General features: G+C 37.5%; 1 protein-coding gene across 1 annotated transcript; it reads left to right on the forward strand.

The window, feature by feature from the left end:
- The first annotated feature begins 2,518 nt into the window (after positions 1 to 2,518).
- Positions 2,519 to 18,755, forward strand: LOC147639887 (sugar transport protein MST4-like). Its single transcript, XM_086824143.1, has 5 exons — positions 2,519 to 2,649; positions 15,697 to 15,824; positions 16,060 to 16,379; positions 17,141 to 17,776; positions 18,312 to 18,755. Exons 1-5 carry the CDS (start codon positions 2,519 to 2,521, stop codon positions 18,753 to 18,755), a joined length of 1,659 nt encoding a protein of 552 aa, XP_086680269.1.
- Positions 18,756 to 20,234: the final 1,479 nt, after the last annotated feature.

Raw genomic sequence — 20,234 nt, forward strand, 5'->3', positions numbered from 1 at the left:
TGTTTCTTTCAATGTGGGTCCCCCAAGGGAGCACCATGTTTCATAAGAGAATAGTAAATTGTAACTAGCCCCTGTATCAGCAATAGCCATAACCGAGCTGGCTTCACCTCCCACCTAAGTCAATTACTTGGGCCATGTCAACCATAACATGCTTTTGCCTCATCTTAGCTTGCCTCGCCTCCTTGGCCTCTTCTTGCGCAGTTTTTTTCATATCCTCATGGTCTTGTTTTTTGTTCTTTTTTATCATGGATGACCTTCAAGGTGGCCTGAGTTAGAGGGCCATAGTAGCATTTAAGTTTTCTATCGTTGAAGTATCCTACCATCTCGACACCATCAAGGGTTTCAATGCGCACAGCACCAAAAAAGTTCCTAACTCATGGAGCTTAAGCTTTTTCTTATGTGTTTTTGTGCTGAATAAGAGGACCATACCACCCTCATTCATCTGTTTGTCCTTGAGCTGGTTGTCAAACCACTATTTACACCTTAGCTTTTCGACAATCATGCTATAGAACTGCAAGGAGGTGGTTTCATAGAGCTTTTCAATTTTGAATAGGCAACAACTTTAAGCATTTTCGATGAGTTTTTCATGCACTGCCACACATAGGCTTGGGACTAAGAACTCGCATGACTGCTTCAGTGCCATAAGATAAACTAAAGGGGGTAGAGTTAGTTGCTGCCTTATATGAAGTTCTATAAGCCCAAAGTGTAGCCAGTAATTTATGTTCCCAATCGTCGCGACAATTGGCCTCCACTGTTTTGGTCAGAATGGCACATAGGATTTTATTTGTACTTTTGGCTTGGCCATTCGCTTAAGGATAGTAAGGGGAGAACTTCTTATGGGTGGCAAACACAAGGAATGCTTGTAAAAGAAATTTGATTACTTCATTGATGAAATGCATCCCATTGTCGCTAACAAGCTCAAGAGGACACCTAAAGCGTGTGATTACAGTCTCGTAGAGAAATTTGGCCGCCGTTAATTGAGCATCAGAGCTTTGTGGGTTGCACGAGCTTCTACCCACTTGGTGCAGTAGTCCGTGGGGGGGCAGCAATTATATATCTAGCTTGAGTGTATTTGGTTGCTGGACTGATGGGTCCTACAAAGTCTATGCCCTATTTTTCAAATGCTTGTAAGGACACGATGGGGTTCAGGGGCATGTGGTCCTTGAAACAAGAGATTGCTACGCGCTAGAATTTATCACATCGTTTGACATACTCGCCATTCAAGTGGGCCACCATAACCCAGTTGTAAGAATGTAAGATTTCTCTCTCCAGCTTTTGAGATGTAAAGATATAAGAACCTCCCCTTCAGCCTCTATAATCATCCCCTATTTTAGAATGCAAGAGAGAGAAAATATTCTAGAGAGTAAATTTTCACATAAGATGAAGAGTTGACTAGTACAAGTACTTAAAAGTTAAAAAAATGAGGGTTTATTAGTAAAAAATAAAATTTTGACACCTCATGAGCTCATGAAGGAGGCGCCTAGAATAAACACCATTACCCTAATTTTTTAATCCAAAAAAATGAGATATTTCATCTCTCCTCACACCTCTTTTAAACTAGATGAGAAAAGTGTAATTGGTCCAAAACTTGTCGAAATTGGATCAAACTGAAGCTGGAAGCCTCTAGATTCTGGTTGGACTTCGTTGGTGGCCTCCCTCACCTATAAATAGACCTCCAATCCTTTGTATTTTCATATTGGAGTAACTTTATGCTAGTGTAATTTTCAGTTTAGTGTATTTCTATTATCCCTCTTCATTGGGCCACAATTTGTGAAGCTTTGGGGCTTCACTAAACCTCTTCTTCTCTTGAAGATTACCCTCTCCCCTTGGTGTCTATGCCTCTTCCTTGAGGGCTACACAATTCTAGCAAGGTAAAGAATCAAGCAAACCAAGGATAAGCCTAAACAATGAAGTTTATGCTCTCTTTTTAATGTTAATCTTCTTCCTAACCTCCCTCATGCTTGGGAAGCATTTTATTTTGTAGTTTTTCTCTTAAAACCATGCTTTCTTGATTTATGATGAATTAATGTTTATGTTTAAACTTAGATTTATGCATAAACTAATTTTTATGTTAAAAGTGTAATTTTTAACATTTTCAATTCATAGAAAATGTGGGGAAGTTATGGGTCAAACTTTTATCATTAGAAAATGAGGGTTTATGCATAATAAATTTTATTCTAAAAGTGTAATTTTGGGCATTCTCAATTCATAGAAGATGCAGAGAAACTATGGTAAAATTTATCATTAGAAAATGAAGGATTTGCATAAACTAATTTTTATATTAAAAGTGAACTTTTGGGAATTCTCATTTCATAGAAAATACGGGAAAAATATGGCAGAATTTTTATCATTAAAAAATGAATTTTATACATAATTAATTTTTATGCTAAAAGTGGAATTTTAAGCATTCTCATTTCATAGAAATATAGGAAAGTTATGGTAAAATCCTTATTTTTGCTGCTAGCGCAGAGCTCTAGAAGTTGGCGAAGGCTGGCGAGTCGGGCGACTTGTGCGAAGGATGCCGCCTGGAATAAAGATGGCCTGGCTGAAGGTTTTGCTGCAACAGAGAAGTGGCCAGCGCAGGGACGAAGCTGCTGGGGCTATTCGAAGGAGAAGAAGACGGGCTACTGGGGCAGCCCCTAGTGTGAGGTGACAATTCTGGGATTCGACAGTCCAAGCAGGTACGAGGAGTCACTCTCTGGTAAGCAGGGCTCGCGCGAAGATAGGGAAAAGAGTTCCAAGGCCCCCTAGCCAGAAGTTCATGCAAACATAAAACTAGTCACACCACTTACACACCCAATATGAAATTGCCTTTTCCTTAGCATCAACTAGCTTTAAAACAATCCTTTAATAAAACCATTATGTCACTGATGACAATCCTCAAAGTCTCTAGTTGAATCCTTATTTCCAGTCATTCATTCATTGGTATACTTATGACATCATTGGCAACCAGAACGCTCGCCACCTGTTCGCTCAGGGGCCTTTTCCATAATTCCTAGCTCATAGTAACCAGCAATATATTCATATAATAGAATGGAATCTCCGTGGGGAAGATCAGCTAGATCAACCCACAGATCCATATAAAAGAGCCATGGACTCATCCGTTGAGGACCAGCAAGGTCAATCAACCAGATCCATGCCCGGTTTCAGAAAACAACTCTTACTCCTTGTTCCAATATCTTCCACGACGCACGTGTGGGTATCTTCGGCGACCCAGAGCCCGAGCACTGTATGGTCAGCACCCTCTAGGATCCTTCGCAGGTGACCTAGCGCTTCACTCATAGGTCGCTTCCTTGGTCCCTCATCCACCGTACCGAAAGCTCACCATTTAAATCGAACCGAGGCTGGTCAAGACCTCGATCGACCTTGCTACGTGAGACGTCCTCCATTGACTCTCCGTCAGCAGTTGCAACTTTATCAGTTCGGTCTTCATGACCTTAATCCTCAAGACGGTCAAAATGCTTCTCCAGCATTCTTGACATAAAACAGTCATTTACAAACAGTCACAAAATACAGTTTCTATAACGAACTCTTGTTTTTCCATATTATCCACTCTCGAACCACATTACTTATTCCACATTCCATTCAATGTGTACTCGTTCTCATCCATTCACTCATATAGACTACACATTATCTCACATATACCTTCATATTCATTATTCTACATACATATCCATGTTCGTACGTCCACATCATACATCCAATTTCACATTCATACATACGCATCTACATGCATACATCCACATCCACATTCATACATCCATACCTCCATTTCCACATCCACACATCCACATTCATATTCATACATCCACATTCACATTCATACATCCACATTCACATGCATACATCCATTTTCACATTCTCATTCATACATCCACATTCACATACATACATCCACATCCGTATCTACATCCATACATCCACATCCACCTCTTCATTCACATTCACATCCATACATCCACATCTACATACATACATCCATACATCCACATCTACATACATACATCCATTTTCACATCCTCATTCATACATACACATCCACATACATACATACACATCCGTATCTACATCCATACATCCACATCCACATCCACATTCACATTCATACATATACATCTACATGTATACATCCCCATCACATTCTATACATATACATCTACATGTATACATCCCCATCACATTCATACAACCATATTATATCCATTCTCGTCCTAACACATCCCATATACATCTTAACACATCCTAACTCATCTTAACACATTCTATCACATCTTATCACATCTTTTCACATCTCATACACCTCTTATCACATCCTATCACTTTCCATACGCATCTTATCAAATCTTATCACATCTCATACACCTCTTATCACATCTTATCACATTTCATATCTTTTTTAAGAGAATTCTTATATTTGATATAAGATTTCTCTACACATTTATTTATGCATAAATTCCATTTTAAGGAGACTAACACTTTCGAAATTAAAATCAATCTTTTATGCATCTTCTTATGCATAAATTCAATTTGGTAGGAATTACACTTTTAGAATAAAAGAATTTCTCTTATGCATCTAAGTTATGCATAAATTCCATTTATGATGAAAATCACACTTTTAGTATAAAAAGAATATCTTTTATGCATACCTCTATGCATGAAATCCAATATGATAAAAGTAACACTCTTACAATAAAATAATCAACTTTTATGCATACCTCTATGCATGAAATTCAATTATGATAAAAGTCACACTTTTATAATAAAATAATCAACTTTTATGCATACCTCTATGCATGAAATTCAATATAATAAAAGACACACTTTTATAATAAAATAATCAACTTTTATGCATACCTTTATGCATGAAATTCAATTATGATAACAGTCACACTTTTATAATAAAATAATCAACTTTTATGCATACCTCTATGCATGAAATTCAATATAATAAAAGACACACTTTTATAATAAAATAATCAACTTTTATGCATACCTTTATGCATGAAATTCAAATATGATAAAAGTAACACTTTTGATATAAAAATTTATCCATTATGCATACTTCTATGCATGAAATAAAAATGATAAAAGTAACACTTTTGATATAAAAATTTATCCTTTATGCATACTTCTATGCATGAAAATAAAAATGATAAAAATAACACTTTTGATATAAACATTTATCCTTTATGCATACTTCTATGCATGAAAATAAAAATGGTAAAAGTGACACTTTTGATATAAAAATTTATCCTTTATGCATACTTCTATGCATGAAAATAAAAATGATAAAAATAACACTTTTGATATAAAAATTAATCCTTTATGCATACTTCTATGCATGAAAATAAAAATTGATAAAAATAACACTTTTGATATAAAAATTTATCCATTATGCATACTTCTATGCATGAAAATAAAAATGGTAAAAGTGACTTTTTTGATATAAAAATTTATCCTTTATGCATACTTCTATGCATGAAAATAAAAATGATAAAAATAACACTTTTGATATAAAAATTAATCCTTTATGCATACTTCTATGCATGAAAATAAAAATTGATAAAAATAACACTTTTGATATAAAAATTTATCCATTATGCATACTTCTATGCATGAAAATAAAAATGGTAAAAGTGACACTTTTGATATAAAAATTTATCCTTTATGCATACTTCTAGGCATGAAAATAAAAATGATAAAAATAACACTTTTGATATAAAAATTTATCCTTTATGCATACTTCTATGCATGAAAATAAAAATGGTAAAAGTGACACTTTTGATATAAAAATTTATCCTTTATGCATACTTATATGCATGAAAATAAGAATGATAAAAATAACACTTTTGATATAAAAATTAATCCTTTATGCATGCTTCTATGCATGAAAATAAAAATTGATAAAAATAACACTTTTGATATAAAAATTTATCCATTATGCATACTTCTATGCATGAAAATAAAAATGGTAAAAGTGACACTTTTGATATAAAAATTTATCCTTTATGCATACTTCTATGCATGAAAATAAAAATGATAAAAATAACACTTTTGATATAAAAATTAATCCTTTATGCATACTTCTATGCATGAAAATAAAAATGGTAAAAGTGACACTTTTGATATAAAAATTTATCCTTTAATAAAAATGATAAAAATAACACTTTTGATATAAAAAATTATCCTTTATGCATAATATAAAAATTCAATTTCTCCATGATTATAATGAATTTCTTTCAATTAATCTAGGATGATAATTCCTAGAATATGGTAGAAAGTCCTCTTTTTATGCTTTGAATGAAATTATTTTATGCATAATTTTTATAAAAATTTTACCATAGCTCCGCTGCTATGACTGATAAATCTCAATTTTTCTAAGGGATAAAGCTTATCATTAAGAAAATAATTAAAATGATCTCTAATTGGATCATTAATCCAAAATGGATTGAATCATCAATATACATAAACTAAAAGCATAGAAAAAAGCCATTAATTTGGCCTCAAGCATAGCTTAATCTTGGGTTAAGAAAAAGCTTTATGAAAAGCTTCATTTGGATTGAGAATGGGTCATGAGTATGACCATTTCTTGAGTGAGAGAGAGAAATTACATAAAAACCATTAGAATTTAAACATAAATAGAAATTTATGTAATTCTTTACTATCATTAATTACTTAACTTCAATAGCATTCATCAAATTATGTAACTCTTCACTACTATTCACCAATTAACTTCAATAGCATTTAAAAAAAACCATACCAATTAAGCTTCTCAAGCTTGAGAGAGGTTGAGAAGAGAGAAACATTGAGAAATTATAAGAAAGATCAATATTCACTAATTACCTTACAAATTGCTTGATTCTTTGTTCACGGTAGAGGCCCCCAACCAATCAATTGGTTAAGTATGTTGATGGAGCCACCAATGGGGATTGAAGAAAGGGGGAAGCTCCAAAAACTAGTGAATTATTAATGAATTCACAGTTCTTGGCTTAGGTGGAGTAGAGTAACGATGCATAAACACTATATATTTTTTTCAACAAGGGGAGGCTTCTATTTATAGAAAAAATTGAGCTCCTAACCAAACAAACTGATTCTAGAATTTTCCCAGTCAGTTTGGTCAATTTTTGACCATTTTTAGGTCAGTTGAGCTAACTTTTTGTAACTAGACTTGAATTAGGAGAGAGGAGAGATGAAATATCTCAATTTTTATGAGTTTAAAACTCATTCAAGCATGTGAAATATGCACCTCCTTTAAAGAACTCCCCTTCCTTACATATGTGTCAAAATAGAATCATTATACCCAAAATATCTCATATTTTTAATATTGCTCATAGTTTTTTACTAATAAACCTTGTACATTTTCAACTCTTCATCTTATGTGAAATATGCATCTCCTTTAAAGAACTCCCCTTCCTTACATAGTGTCAATATGAAATCATTATACCCAAAATATCTCATATTTTTAATATTGCTCATAGTTTTTTACTAATAAACCTTGTACATTTTCAACTCTTCATCTTATGTGAAATATGCACCTCCTTTAAAGAACTCCCCTTCCTTACATAGTGTCAATATGAAATCATTATACCCAAAATATCTCATATTTTTAATATTGCTCATAGTTTTTTACTAATAAACCTTGTACATTTTCAACTCTTCATATGTGAGCATTTACTCATTTTTGGGTATCTTCTTTTACAAAATTGGATTTATCTCCTCCCTACACATGGATTGATGCTATTGGCCCATAGGAACCTTAATTGGACCATAATCCAAAAATTTCTGAAAATCTAGACCCTTAGGCTAAGGTCCTTTATACCCATTTCCAATTAATTCCAATTGCACATTGGAAAGTTCTTTTTGAATTTCTGTTTCAGGGGAACTTATTTTAATAAGATGAGATAATTTTCTATCCAAAAATATTAAAAATCTGAATATTCTCTCTCTAGAATATTTTCTCTCTCTAGGTTAAAACAGTTAGAAACGAGTCTTTTATGTTTCTGAAGAGGGATTGATTACAGGGGAAGATGCTGGACATTTTGAGAGGCTGGGGAGGAATCTTACATTCTCTCCCACTTGAAAAATGCGAGATGCCCTCATCTCGCAAACTGGGGGTAATTTCGCAAGATGCACAAGTATGAGACTGAGAGAAATTTTTTAATTAAGATTAATCACCAATTAAAAAAGTCTCAAAGAGAGTAAGGGTCAAGACAAGAACAAGATTTAAACTTTATTCATTCTTGGAACATATACAGTAAAGATAGAAGAACTCTTTACACTTCCATAAGCCCGTCCATCATATGATCACAAAAGCAGCACTCACAAGCTACGCACGTATAAGGTAACTCATCTATGGGAATGATTCTGTTGGTTATTGCCGCGCCTATCTCAGTGGTATGAGGTGTTCTAACAAAAGGACCTCTGAGAGGCAAACCAAAAACGGGGTAAAGGCATATCTTCTGATGAGGAAGAAAACACGCCAGTAAGAAGACCCACTCAGAAAACCCAAGATGTCTTGATCTCATGACGCAGTAGTATCGGGGACCCAAACCCAAGGCTTCGATAACCATGGCCAAGCAGACATTGTTACGAAAGTGCTGCTGACCCCAGGGTGTTACCCTAGTTATGTCTTGATAGGTCCGCCATTTGGTCTGAGCTATAGACGTTCCCAAGTGAGGAAAAAGTGAGCGCTCATACTGTTCTATAAAATCCTTCTTCGCAGACTCGCTTGCGTCTTGAAGGTGAGAAATCATTCACGGATAAAACTAATTCCTGTTGCCAAGCCATGAAGGAGATTAAGAAGAAGGGAGATCGATGGAAGTAAGATTACTGTGAGCGATAAGTAAAAGTTACGACTTATATAAAGGAAGGAGTTAGCGTAACCTAGAAGCCAACGGTATCTTGCCACTAAAGTTTTACTGTCTTTCCATGATTTGGGTTTGGCACAAATTTCTATAGAATGCATTAAGAACTTTGAGATGAGGAGATAAAAGAAGTTCGTAGGCTAAGTCACCTACTTTCTTTGATCCACAATAGCTGGGATGATAACTACTTATACTCCCCTAGAGATAAAGAAATTCTTTTGGTCCGTAATCAAATGAAGACTATAACTGCTTCTTTGAATTCTCTGACTATCCTCTTCTTATCTGTATATTGTCTCTGTCGATCCTGGGCAGCGTTTATATCTTTATGAATTGCCTGCATCTGTTGCTCTAAGTCGCCAAGCATTTGACTGGTCATCTCGACCCTAATCAATGGGTTGGACCTAGTTTAAGCAATCTTGTCCGAGACGGACCCTGATTAGATTGGTATGAAGGAATTGGTCTCTGAATTTGGGTTCTAGACTTCCCTGTGCCTTTTTCATGGTAGGAGTTGGGCAGTCTTTTAACTGATGACCAAATTGGCATCCAAAACACCGGTTCTCACTTCTGAACTCATTGTTCTGAATTCTTAAAACAGGTGGGCTCCTGATAAGGTATTCTGGGGAAAGTGTCTTCCCTTTTTAAACAAAATCTTTCTTTTATTTTAGAGAGGGAATAATTTTAAGATCAGAAAGGGAGATTCTTACTCCTGTATACCTCGAAGGTTGGGGGGAGGAATCTTACAAACTTCTACCCCACTTAAAAAGGTGCGAGATGTCCTCATCTCGCAAAGTAGAGGACAACTCTTTTTCTTGGGATCCAATTTATTCTGGGTTCCTTAGATTTTGGTCAACCCAATAGAATACTGGGATAAATATTCCTTATATAGAACTCATCATTAAATAATAATTCATTTAGATCATATCATTCCTACGATAATGGTCCATTAGACCGAAAAATTTCCTTCTAAACATTCCTCCATGGGAATTTCAGTTAAGTAAGTTATCAATTTGTCATCCCTTAACTTGATCTACCGTGACAAGTGTTAACAGTAGTAAGTTGACAGCACAATCCACTAATCTCATAGTGATTTGCTAAAATCATTATCATCATTCTAGTTATGAGTATCATCACACAGAGACTCGTCCCATTCATCCTCATTGTGGTTTCGCTCAGGTTATAATATTCCAACTAAATTTCAAAAATCATCATTTTTCAATCAGAATCCAAATCAATTCATCAATTCTCAAACAAAATTAAAAATCATATCAACCACATTCGAAATCATCATCTGGATAGCATTAACGCTTATAATTTCAAGTCTTAGATTTACTCGTATATACTGTCAGTAAAGAGCTGCAGTTATACTCTCGGTATATACGGTAGTCATGATACTTGGAACTATAAGATAGATACCATCATGTCTAGGCCTCAAGCAAGTCAGGGTTCCATACAATTGCGGTACTTCCATCTGAAAACCCAATTACTAAATTACGAATTTTTCAGTTTGAATATCAAATTGTATGAATTATATCACACAATTACAACCTTTTTGTGTTTCTTAATAAATTTTTGACATATTTGGCTTCTCAGTTGATCTTTATTAGCCAATTGCTCTGATGATTGTATCATGTGACATCAAAATAATCTTCTAAGGCTTCCACCCATTTCTCCACAGCCTCACCCAGGTTCTCCCCTTCTCCTTTGAAGGGTCCTGGCTGAGACCTATGAAGAGCCTTGCGAACATCAAGGTCAAGCTCGTCATCTTCAGAGACAGGGTCTGGCTGACGACCACGGTTTCCTCGTCTCATGATTCTGCCAAAATTTATATATTATTAAATTTTTATTTTGATATTATTCACGAGATCCTAAGACTTAAGAGTTCGGAAAACAATTTCTTATACAAGACAAGATCTTAATGGAGATCTATGACATATGTCCGATAACATATTTTTTTTTTCTTTATCAGTAGTAGCAGATCGTTCGCCATAAACAATCATTTATCCAACAGGAATTTTTTAACCGGAAAACGTTTCTTTATTTATATAAAAGTTGCAATATGTACATAGAGCAACTCGGCTCTGAGTTCAAAATCTCCTCGAAAGACATATAAGAGGACCGTACTGGGCCATAGTCATGCCCTGTTACATAAGTTCTCTAACTGCGAAGGGAGCTATTATTTTCTCCTTAGGGATAAATCGACTAAGGAGTCTATAAACTCGGCAAGCAAGTCTGAAATTTTGAGGCGTTGAAAGATATAGAATGACACCACGCGTCATTTTCAGCTTTATCAAAATCATGGCCAATGAGAGGTTCTGCCTCGGCATTACACGCCGGTTATAAGAGGCGTGGATATATAGCCCTGCAAACCACTTATGCTGTTGTCTCTCCACTAGGTTAGGAAAATATAATTCCTCGAAATGGCGTGCGAGTCTTGCTCGGCTTGTTCGTGTTGAAGCGGAAGAGATGAGATGCTCGAAGGCAAATGCAATCATATCTTGAGACTGGGTGAGGTCGGGAATACCAGATAAATGGAGAACTTCCATCTATAAAAACAATTTCTTTGATTAAAATTTCTTCATTAAAGAAGCTTACGGAATGAAAATACATTATGAAAATGCTGTTTCTGAATTCTTATTACCAATTTCAAATAAGAATTTAATTATCTTTATTAGCTTTCAAAACCTCCTCTGATACCAACTGTGAGATCCCTGTCCCCACCGCGCAACGGATTCGGGGTACTAGCAGCGGAAGTAGCACATCGTGCGCGGGTAGGGTCTCACACTCGAGGCCTCGCCCACCACGGATATCCGGACAAGAGACTTATCCGGTTTCGGTTTGTCCCCACTACACCCATGCAATGGTTACTAACGTGGGAGCATCAAATTGATCAAAGCAGTCAGTCGTTTTACCCATGGACGGTACCAGCTCATGTAAACCCAATAGAAAACCCAACACAAAGAGATACAGGTCAGGTCGCATGCGGAATCATGCAGTCAAAAACAAGCTCAGTGGAGGCTATGGAATGCACAGGAAAATACAGGCTATGGCTGATTGCCTGGATCAATACATACATAGACCGGCAAACCACAACAGCATACTATCAGCCCCCACTTAACATTGAATATTACAAATGGGGAGCCACCTACATGGGATATTCGACAAGCAGCCACACACAAGATATATAGGACATAAGCCCGGAGGACATGCTTACATATGTCGCACAATTGTATGTACATAAAGATGCCAAAGGAATGCCGGACATGTGCAATAACACTCAGATAGGAGAATATTTAGATTTCAAGACGGTTACAAAAGCCATAAAAAAATTAGCCAACGATAAAGCACCCGACACGCTCCATTTTAATTCGGAGATGCTTAAACAGACAGGTAACCGGACACGGCAATGGATATGTGGGCTTCTTAATAAAGCCATCACACAAGGGCTGCCCATAGATTGGCAAAAAAATTGAATCAAAGCACTATTCAAGAAAGGAGATGCAAATCAGCCCACTAACTATCGCACTATCATGGTGGGGTCTTGTATGTCAAAACTCTTGGAGAGCATTCTGGAACAAACCATAAGCTCATGGGCAGAAACAAATGGCAAACGGGCCAAGGGGCAAGTGGGCTTCAGACCCAAGCACAGCACCATTGATCATCTCATCTCGCTCAGAGTTCTAATGGAAGAGAGCAGGCTGAAAGGGAAAATCTGCATTGTTGTTTTGCAGATTTCACAAAAGCATTTGATACAATTCCAAGAGCCGGCCTATGGCAAAGAATGGAACATATTGGGGTTCCCATGCATCTTCGAGTTGCGGTGGCACAACTATATCAACAGGTCTGATGCCAATTAAAAACACACACAGGTTTCTCCATAGAATTTTCAAGCAACATGGGAGTAAAACAGGGGTGCCCTCTGTCCCCCACACTCTTTGGATTATGCATAGACCAACTAGAGGACTACATGCCTCCAACATTAGAAGAAGACAGGGAAGGGCCAGCCCCATCGGAATGCTCACACTCTTACTACTCATATATGCAAATGACGTGGTTCTTTTTGCACATGACATAATAGCTTTGCAAAGATTGGTAGATGCGATTCATGATTTCTGTGAAGCCACCGGTCTTTCCGTGAATGTGGACAAGACAAAGTTCATAATAGTGAGTACTCATAAGAAGGAAAATTAGCCTATGCTCAAATATCGAGGACAGCAAATTGAACAAGTGAACAGTTTCAAGTACTTGGGGGATAGATATCCCATCTAACTATGCTTGGAGACAATGTGCACAAAACAGAATTGATGCCGGGCACGCCAAGTACTATCAATTTGAAAACATGTGCGCGCAAAAAACTATCAGACGCTGGGAGATAAAGGCCATCATTTTTGACACATGTATAGTGCAAACCCTTTTATATGGGGTGGAAGTTTGGGGTGCTAGCATTTCAGCCCACACATGGAATGAGATCGAAAAGATACAAAAGAAGTTTCTATGTAGACAATTGGGCGTCAAGAAAACTACACCATACTCAGTGTTGCTCTTGGAAGCTGGAAATATGCCTCTAGAGATAAAGGCTTTGAAAAGGATGTTTACATACATCATGAAAGTAAAATTGATGCCCATCACTCGCATCCCCCGCATGGCATGGGAAACTGGGTGTGCACCACAAAAGACTAAGAAGAGTAAATTTATAGCTTCTAGTCTCATTCAAGACATCAGAAAATGGTTTGCTAAATGGAATGTGGAAGCATATGTAGACATGCCGATTGACAAAGGAAAAGAAGGTGAACATATGCTGAATTTTGACGTAGCCATACTAGATTCCCTCCACATCAAATGGCAAACGACCATACACTGGTCCAAATTTGACTACTATTGCAAATATGTAAACACGAAATACTGGGAGCACTACAGTACAAGCCAACCGGACGTAAATATCAAATCAAATCTCCCTCTCTCTCTCTCTCTCTCTCTCTCTCTCTCTCTCTCTCTCTCTCTCTCTCTCTATATATATATATATATATATATATATATATATATATACTCTCCCTCTCTCTCTCCCTCTCCCTCTCCCTCTCTCTCTCTCTCTCCCTCTCTCTCTCTCTCTCTCTCTCTCTCTCTCTCTCTCTCTCTATATATATATATATATATATATATATAGAGAGAGAGAGAGAGAGAGAGCGTTCGTCTCTCTCTCTCTCCCCCTCCCCCCCCTCTCTCTCTCTCTCTCTCTCTCTCTCTCTCTCTCTATATATATATATATATATATATATATATATATATATATATATAGAGAGAGAGAGAGAGAGAGAGAGAGAGACGCATGCTCTCAGTTGTACTACATACACACACACACATACATACATACAAACACACAATCTTACCTCTCTGTGCTCTCGCTGCCTAATCGATGAGATGATCACAAATGCGTTCTCTCTCTCCCGCCGCGCAGTCAAATAGAATGAGGTTCTCGGTGCGCGCGGGAGTATTAAAATGGGTAACGTCGCTTATGCAACGCTAGTCAGTCTGCAAGCGTCGCAACAGATGTCGTTGAAGAGCGTCGCTTACACGATAGCAACAAAAAGCATCGCATAAGCAAGGAGTGTTTTTTTTTAAAAAAAATAACGTCGCTTAAGCGACGCGTTCGTCATCGTTTAAGCAACGGTGTATATTTTTAACACCCTCGCTTCAGCCCCGCTTCAGCCCCCAATGGCTAGTAGTGAGATATGCCACAAACCTCTCCACCTGAAAAAATGAAAGAAAATTGAATGTTCTTGGTTATCTAGCCCATTAGAAATCTTGCCAAAAATCTAATCTTTAACCTTTATGGGCCTACTTGTCAGCGGAGTCCATACGCGAGAAAGGAAATCCCACACCTTCTCTGCCACTGGATATGAAATGAAAAGATGCAGGCATGTTTCCAAGCATGTAGTACAAAACACACAATTACCATAATCAATCCACTTCTTTTGCAAGTGGTCCCCCAATGGTAGGCCTCCAACTAGCATGCACCATAGGAACACCTTCCCTTGATATGGAATCTTAGACCACGAGCCCTATAAGGTTACTTCCTTCCAGTAGGCCCTACATCTCTTCTCGATGTTCCATACCCTATTAGCCTTCTCAGTGATCCAACACTTATCTTCCATCGTCATATGGTACACTTGATTTGTTGTACGTTGGACAATGTCCTGAGGTAATCTTATCTCTCTCTCTCCCTCCCTCTCTCTCTCTCTCTCTACATTCTCGACACTTCCTCAACCCGAAAATCCCAAGTTGAGGTGATCTTATTCCATGCACTTTGGTGTTGTCATCATAGTGTTAGAGACTCCTCTCTCTCTCTCCTTTAATTGTCCTTCCCAAGTTCCCATTGTAATTAATGTGTGATCCATCTCCATTGGCCTTTTCTAACTTTCCCAAACGCTTACGTCTTCTTAATCTTATCACTAGCCGTGGATTAATATCCTGAAATTTCTTTCGTTTCTAAATCCTTACATAATGAAACATATCTCGAAAAGTGTCGTCGAGGGCCACGCCGACGTCTTTGGAGGCATTGGTTGGTTACAGCCGATCTCATGCATATAATGATTATATAGGCAGAATCTAATTATAGCTAATCAATGATTGTAGCGTGATAAATCATTTATCTCCAATTTTAGTTCTTAATCCTATCTCTGCATTTTCTTTTTGCCCTACTTTTGCTGCGGGCTGTCTACTTTCCAACTGCTTTACAGAGCAAAGTGTGAACTATTTGAACCCAGCTGCATGCATTGCAGCGCTTGATCATTTTAGTTTGACGTAGTTTCAAGTTTTAGTTTACATTCTTTGTCAGTATGGAGACAGGTGCTCAGAACGGCGCAGCTGCAGCCGACACAGAAAGACTCACTGGTTATATCTTCTTTACTTGCCTCATGGCGGGTAGTGGTGGCCTACTCTACGGCTATGATCTCGTTATTGCAGGTTTATTTAAAAACCCTAATTCCCCCTTAATCTACAAGCTCATCTACCTTAATCTACAATCTCATCTCGTATGTTCTGATCGATTTGATTTCGTATTCTCCTCCATGTTCATCTCATTTTGCATGCTCAAGCCTTTCCTATGTTAGTACTGTGCCTAGTATACGAATTTATAACTACAGTTCACCCTTGGGTTAAGTTCCTAACATTGATTGCAAAATCTGGTCTGTTTTGCAAGGTGGGATTTCAATTATGAATGATTTTCTCGAGTTATTTTATCCCAACGTTTTGATGACCAAGGAAATGGAAAAGCATGACAACTATTGCAAGTACGACAACCAAGTGTTTCAGCTCTTCTCCTCCTCTCTCTGCCTAGCTGCACTCTTTTCAACTTTCACAGCTTCATATGTGACAAGAAAGCTAGGGCACAGGAGCACCATGATGGGAGCTGGCATGCTTTACATGGCAGGGACGGCTCTGGGGGCCGGAGCTATCAATCTCCACATGCTCATCCTTAATCGTGTTTTGATGGGATGTGGTATTGGCTTCGCCAACCAGGTATAAGCTCTAACCTTTTAGCTTCTTGTACTTGGATTACACAGTTCTTGTGTTGGATACGAAGTGCCACTAGCTTTGAAGTGGTGGTTGTATCACAAACATGGTTTCTTCTATAGTTTGTGCTTGGAATAGAGAATTTTATTAGCGTCACTAGCTCCTTGGTTGTGATGGATGGCTCCTGAGTCCTCCTCTCACTAGCCTCTGTACATGTTGTCTCAACGCTTTAATTATATTCACGTCTTTCAATGTATATCTCCTTGGTTGAAGTATACTCTAGCTCTTAATTTGACTGATGCATGCATTGTATAATTCTTACTTCTTTCAATGTCTTATCTCCTTGGTTGAAGCATACTCTAGCTCTTAATTTGCATTGTATAGATATAAATCATTCTTGCTGGCTTACATGCAATTAGTTAGACTATCACTAGCTCTTTTGATCAGCCACTACTTTGATTGATGCATGCAATATTGTATAGATATAAATCATTCTTACTAGTTTACATGCAATTAGCTAGACTATCACTAGCTCTTTTGATCACTCTTTGATTGATGCATGCCAATATATTCTGCAAGTACTCTTTACTGAACAATGCTGCATGATGATGATGATGGGTTTAGCTTTATATTCAAGTTCTCTAAGTAAGCTTAATTAGCTTAATGTATTCTGCAAGTTCTCGTTGCTAGCCTGCACTGGGCTCTTTACTGAACAATGCTGCATGGTGATGATGATGATGGGTGTCATTGATCTCTCTCTGTACCAGGCGATACCGCTGTATCTATCGGAGCTAGCGCCGGCGAAGCATAGAGGCACACTCAATCTACTGTTCTCGCTCAACATAGCGATAGGGGTATTCATAGCGAATCTGGTGAACTACGTGAGCTCAAAGCTACACCCATGGGGGTGGCGGCTCTCACTAGGGGTGTGTGCAGTGCCGGCATTGGCGCTGGCCATGGTGAGCCTCATTCTGGTGGACACCCCAAGCAGCTTGATAGCCAGGCACGAGATCCAGCAAGCGCGAGCCGTCTTGAAGAAGATAAGGGGCTCCCCGCACGTGGACGACGAACTCAACGAGCTCGTCAAAGCAAGGGACAACACCATCGAGCAAGCCGGCAACCACAGCTCTTACAAGAGCCTGTTCACACGCCATCACAGGCCGCAATTCATCATAGCCATGGCGATGCCTTTCTTTCAACAGATGACCGGCTATGACGCGATATTGTTCTATGGCCCGTCTCTCTTCAGTGCCGCTGGTTTTAAGGATGATGCGGCTCTCTACTCCACCCTCATCACTGGCTCTGTGGCTATGATTGCCACCGTCTTCGCGATCTACGTGGTGGATCGATTAGGGCGGAAACGCCTCCTCCTCTATGCTTCAACCATCATGTTCGTCTCCATGGTACGCTTCACGTTGCACTTGCTTTTTTCATTTTCTCGCACTTTAGTAATTTATTTTTCTCATTTTATCTACATATTTTGTAGTATTATCATCGTACCATACACGTACACCAGACTCTTTTATTCAATATAGAGGAGCATTTCTAGGGTTATTGTGTTTTAATATAGAATTATAGAAAAAATAATGCTAGTTACTTGCATTTGTCATGATATATTTAAGCACCATTTTATTTATAATAGTACTACCATGGTGTGTTACTTTTTTATTACTACCATTAAGCACTACCGTATTTACGTATTTACGCTCATTAATCATAATACATTGCGTTGCATGCATCCATTGATGATGCCACACTTGCAAACACTATTGTCCTTGATGTTGCTGGGTGCACATTAAATGTATGCATGTGTAACATATAGTTGCATGTATTCATGGGTCTGGACACGCATTCATGGCATATATACATGTATCAAATGGTTGCATCATGATGACATACATACTAAGTTGCATGCATGCATACATGATATGGATGCAGGTGATTATTGCTATTATTGTTGGTGTAGAGCTAAGAGGAGAAGTTAAGGAGCTTCCAAAGAAGTTCGGGGCTTTTGAGGTGTTGATTCTATGCATCTTTGTGTTTGCATACAAGGCTTCATGGGGACCATTGGCATGGCTAATACCAAGCGAGATATTCCCCCAAGACATCCGTTCAGCTGGCCAAAGTAGTGTTGTGTGTATGAACATGCTTGTGAAGTTCATCATAGCACAATGTTTTTTGTCCATGCTATGTGCATTCAAATTTGGAATCTTTTTGTTCTTTGCAACCTGGCTAATAGTCATGGGCACCTTCACTATCTTCCTAATTCCTGAAACAAAGGGCATACCTATTGATAAAATGAATGAAGTATGGAATAGGCATTGGTTCTGGAAGTCTTACACACATGACCATGACATAACCTCCTTCGAAATCAAAGACTAAAAGTAGCATCACTAGAGTATAGCTTGGATTGACACTATGATGTTGTTGTAATGGGAGTAGTTTCTGATGCTTAACAACTACTCAAAATCTTATGAGTTGAAGCATCATCAATCATAATTAGAAATTAGGAGAACATACTTCCGTGTCACTAACCCTCTCAAGGGCCATATTGTATGTTAAGAACAACTCAAAAGCTTGGGAGCTGAGAGGCATCTGCATCATAACACACTTTGAGGATCTTGGGTCTCCACTCTCCTAAGATAAGATTTTTCTTTTTGGATTTGTGTATACTTTCAATAGTTGTAAAGCTTTGTTTATTTCATCGCTAGAGAATAAATAATTGTAGTTAACTACTTTCAATAGTAGTTATTTACTTAATCACTTGATATTATGTCTTAAATATTGAAATGCTTTTAGAGCTATGTAAATATTAAGGCATACAATGTGTCGATGCTTTGAGATTTTGGAATTTATCTTAAGCCTCCTTACCTTAAATCACAATTTTTTGGACATTTATTACAATGGAGAGCACTAGTCTAGAAATGCATACTAAATTGACACCAAAGATTCAAAAGTTTTTCGTGCTCCAATTTTATTATATGTCTTTGAATTCCGTCTTGTTTATTTTTTTTCTTCAATGTATATAGTCTAGAAATGCATACTAAATTGACACCAAAGCTTCAAAAGCTTTTTGTGCTCCAATTTAATTATATGTCTTTGAATTTCATCTTATTTAATTTTTTTCTTGAACATATAGCATTAATCTTTACACCTTCACCTTATTAAAGCTAAATCACATCCAAAACACTTCTTTTAGTTTATGAGGGCTATACATACCCGTCATTTACAATTTTTATGATTTATGATGCAATAAACCCATGTTAGAGTCTATTATCATAATGTAACATTGGAGGATTTTATAGCGCAAATATTAGCAATGTCCATGTGGTCCATGTGAATTGGCATACAATTATGAAGCCAAGATGTCCTTGGCATAAACTTAATTTATTTTCGAATAAATCGAAAGATAAAAGAAGCTTAGGCTAGATAAACATTTCCCTCATTACCCTCATCTCTAAGAGCATTTCTAGATGATCATTCCTAGATGACAAAGGAAACATTACCCCTCCATTACCCTCATCACTAAGAGAATTCCTAGTCCTTGAATTTGCCTCAGCAGACCATTCTTCTATACGCAGGAGCATTCCTAGTGCTAGATCCCCCTTGTGAGAGTCTTCTTGCATGCCCATAGAAATGTCCACTCTAGGAATCTCTATTATAAATAGGATTTACAATATTATCAAGGAATGTGTGGGTGTCAAAGAGTCTTCTTCTCTTGCGGCATTTACCGCACACCGCAACCGCATTCTTGTAACCGCACCAGTTAAACTGTTATGCGCAATAGTCAGTAGTCATTCCAAAGGATGTCATTAGCAGATGTATCTATTCGGATCATCACAGATACTATTCATATATATG

This window comes from Cibotium barometz, chromosome 3 (assembly GCF_041138505.1).
Source record: "Cibotium barometz isolate CiBa-2024 chromosome 3, ASM4113850v1, whole genome shotgun sequence".
Classification (NCBI taxonomy): Eukaryota; Viridiplantae; Streptophyta; class Polypodiopsida; order Cyatheales; family Cibotiaceae; genus Cibotium; species Cibotium barometz.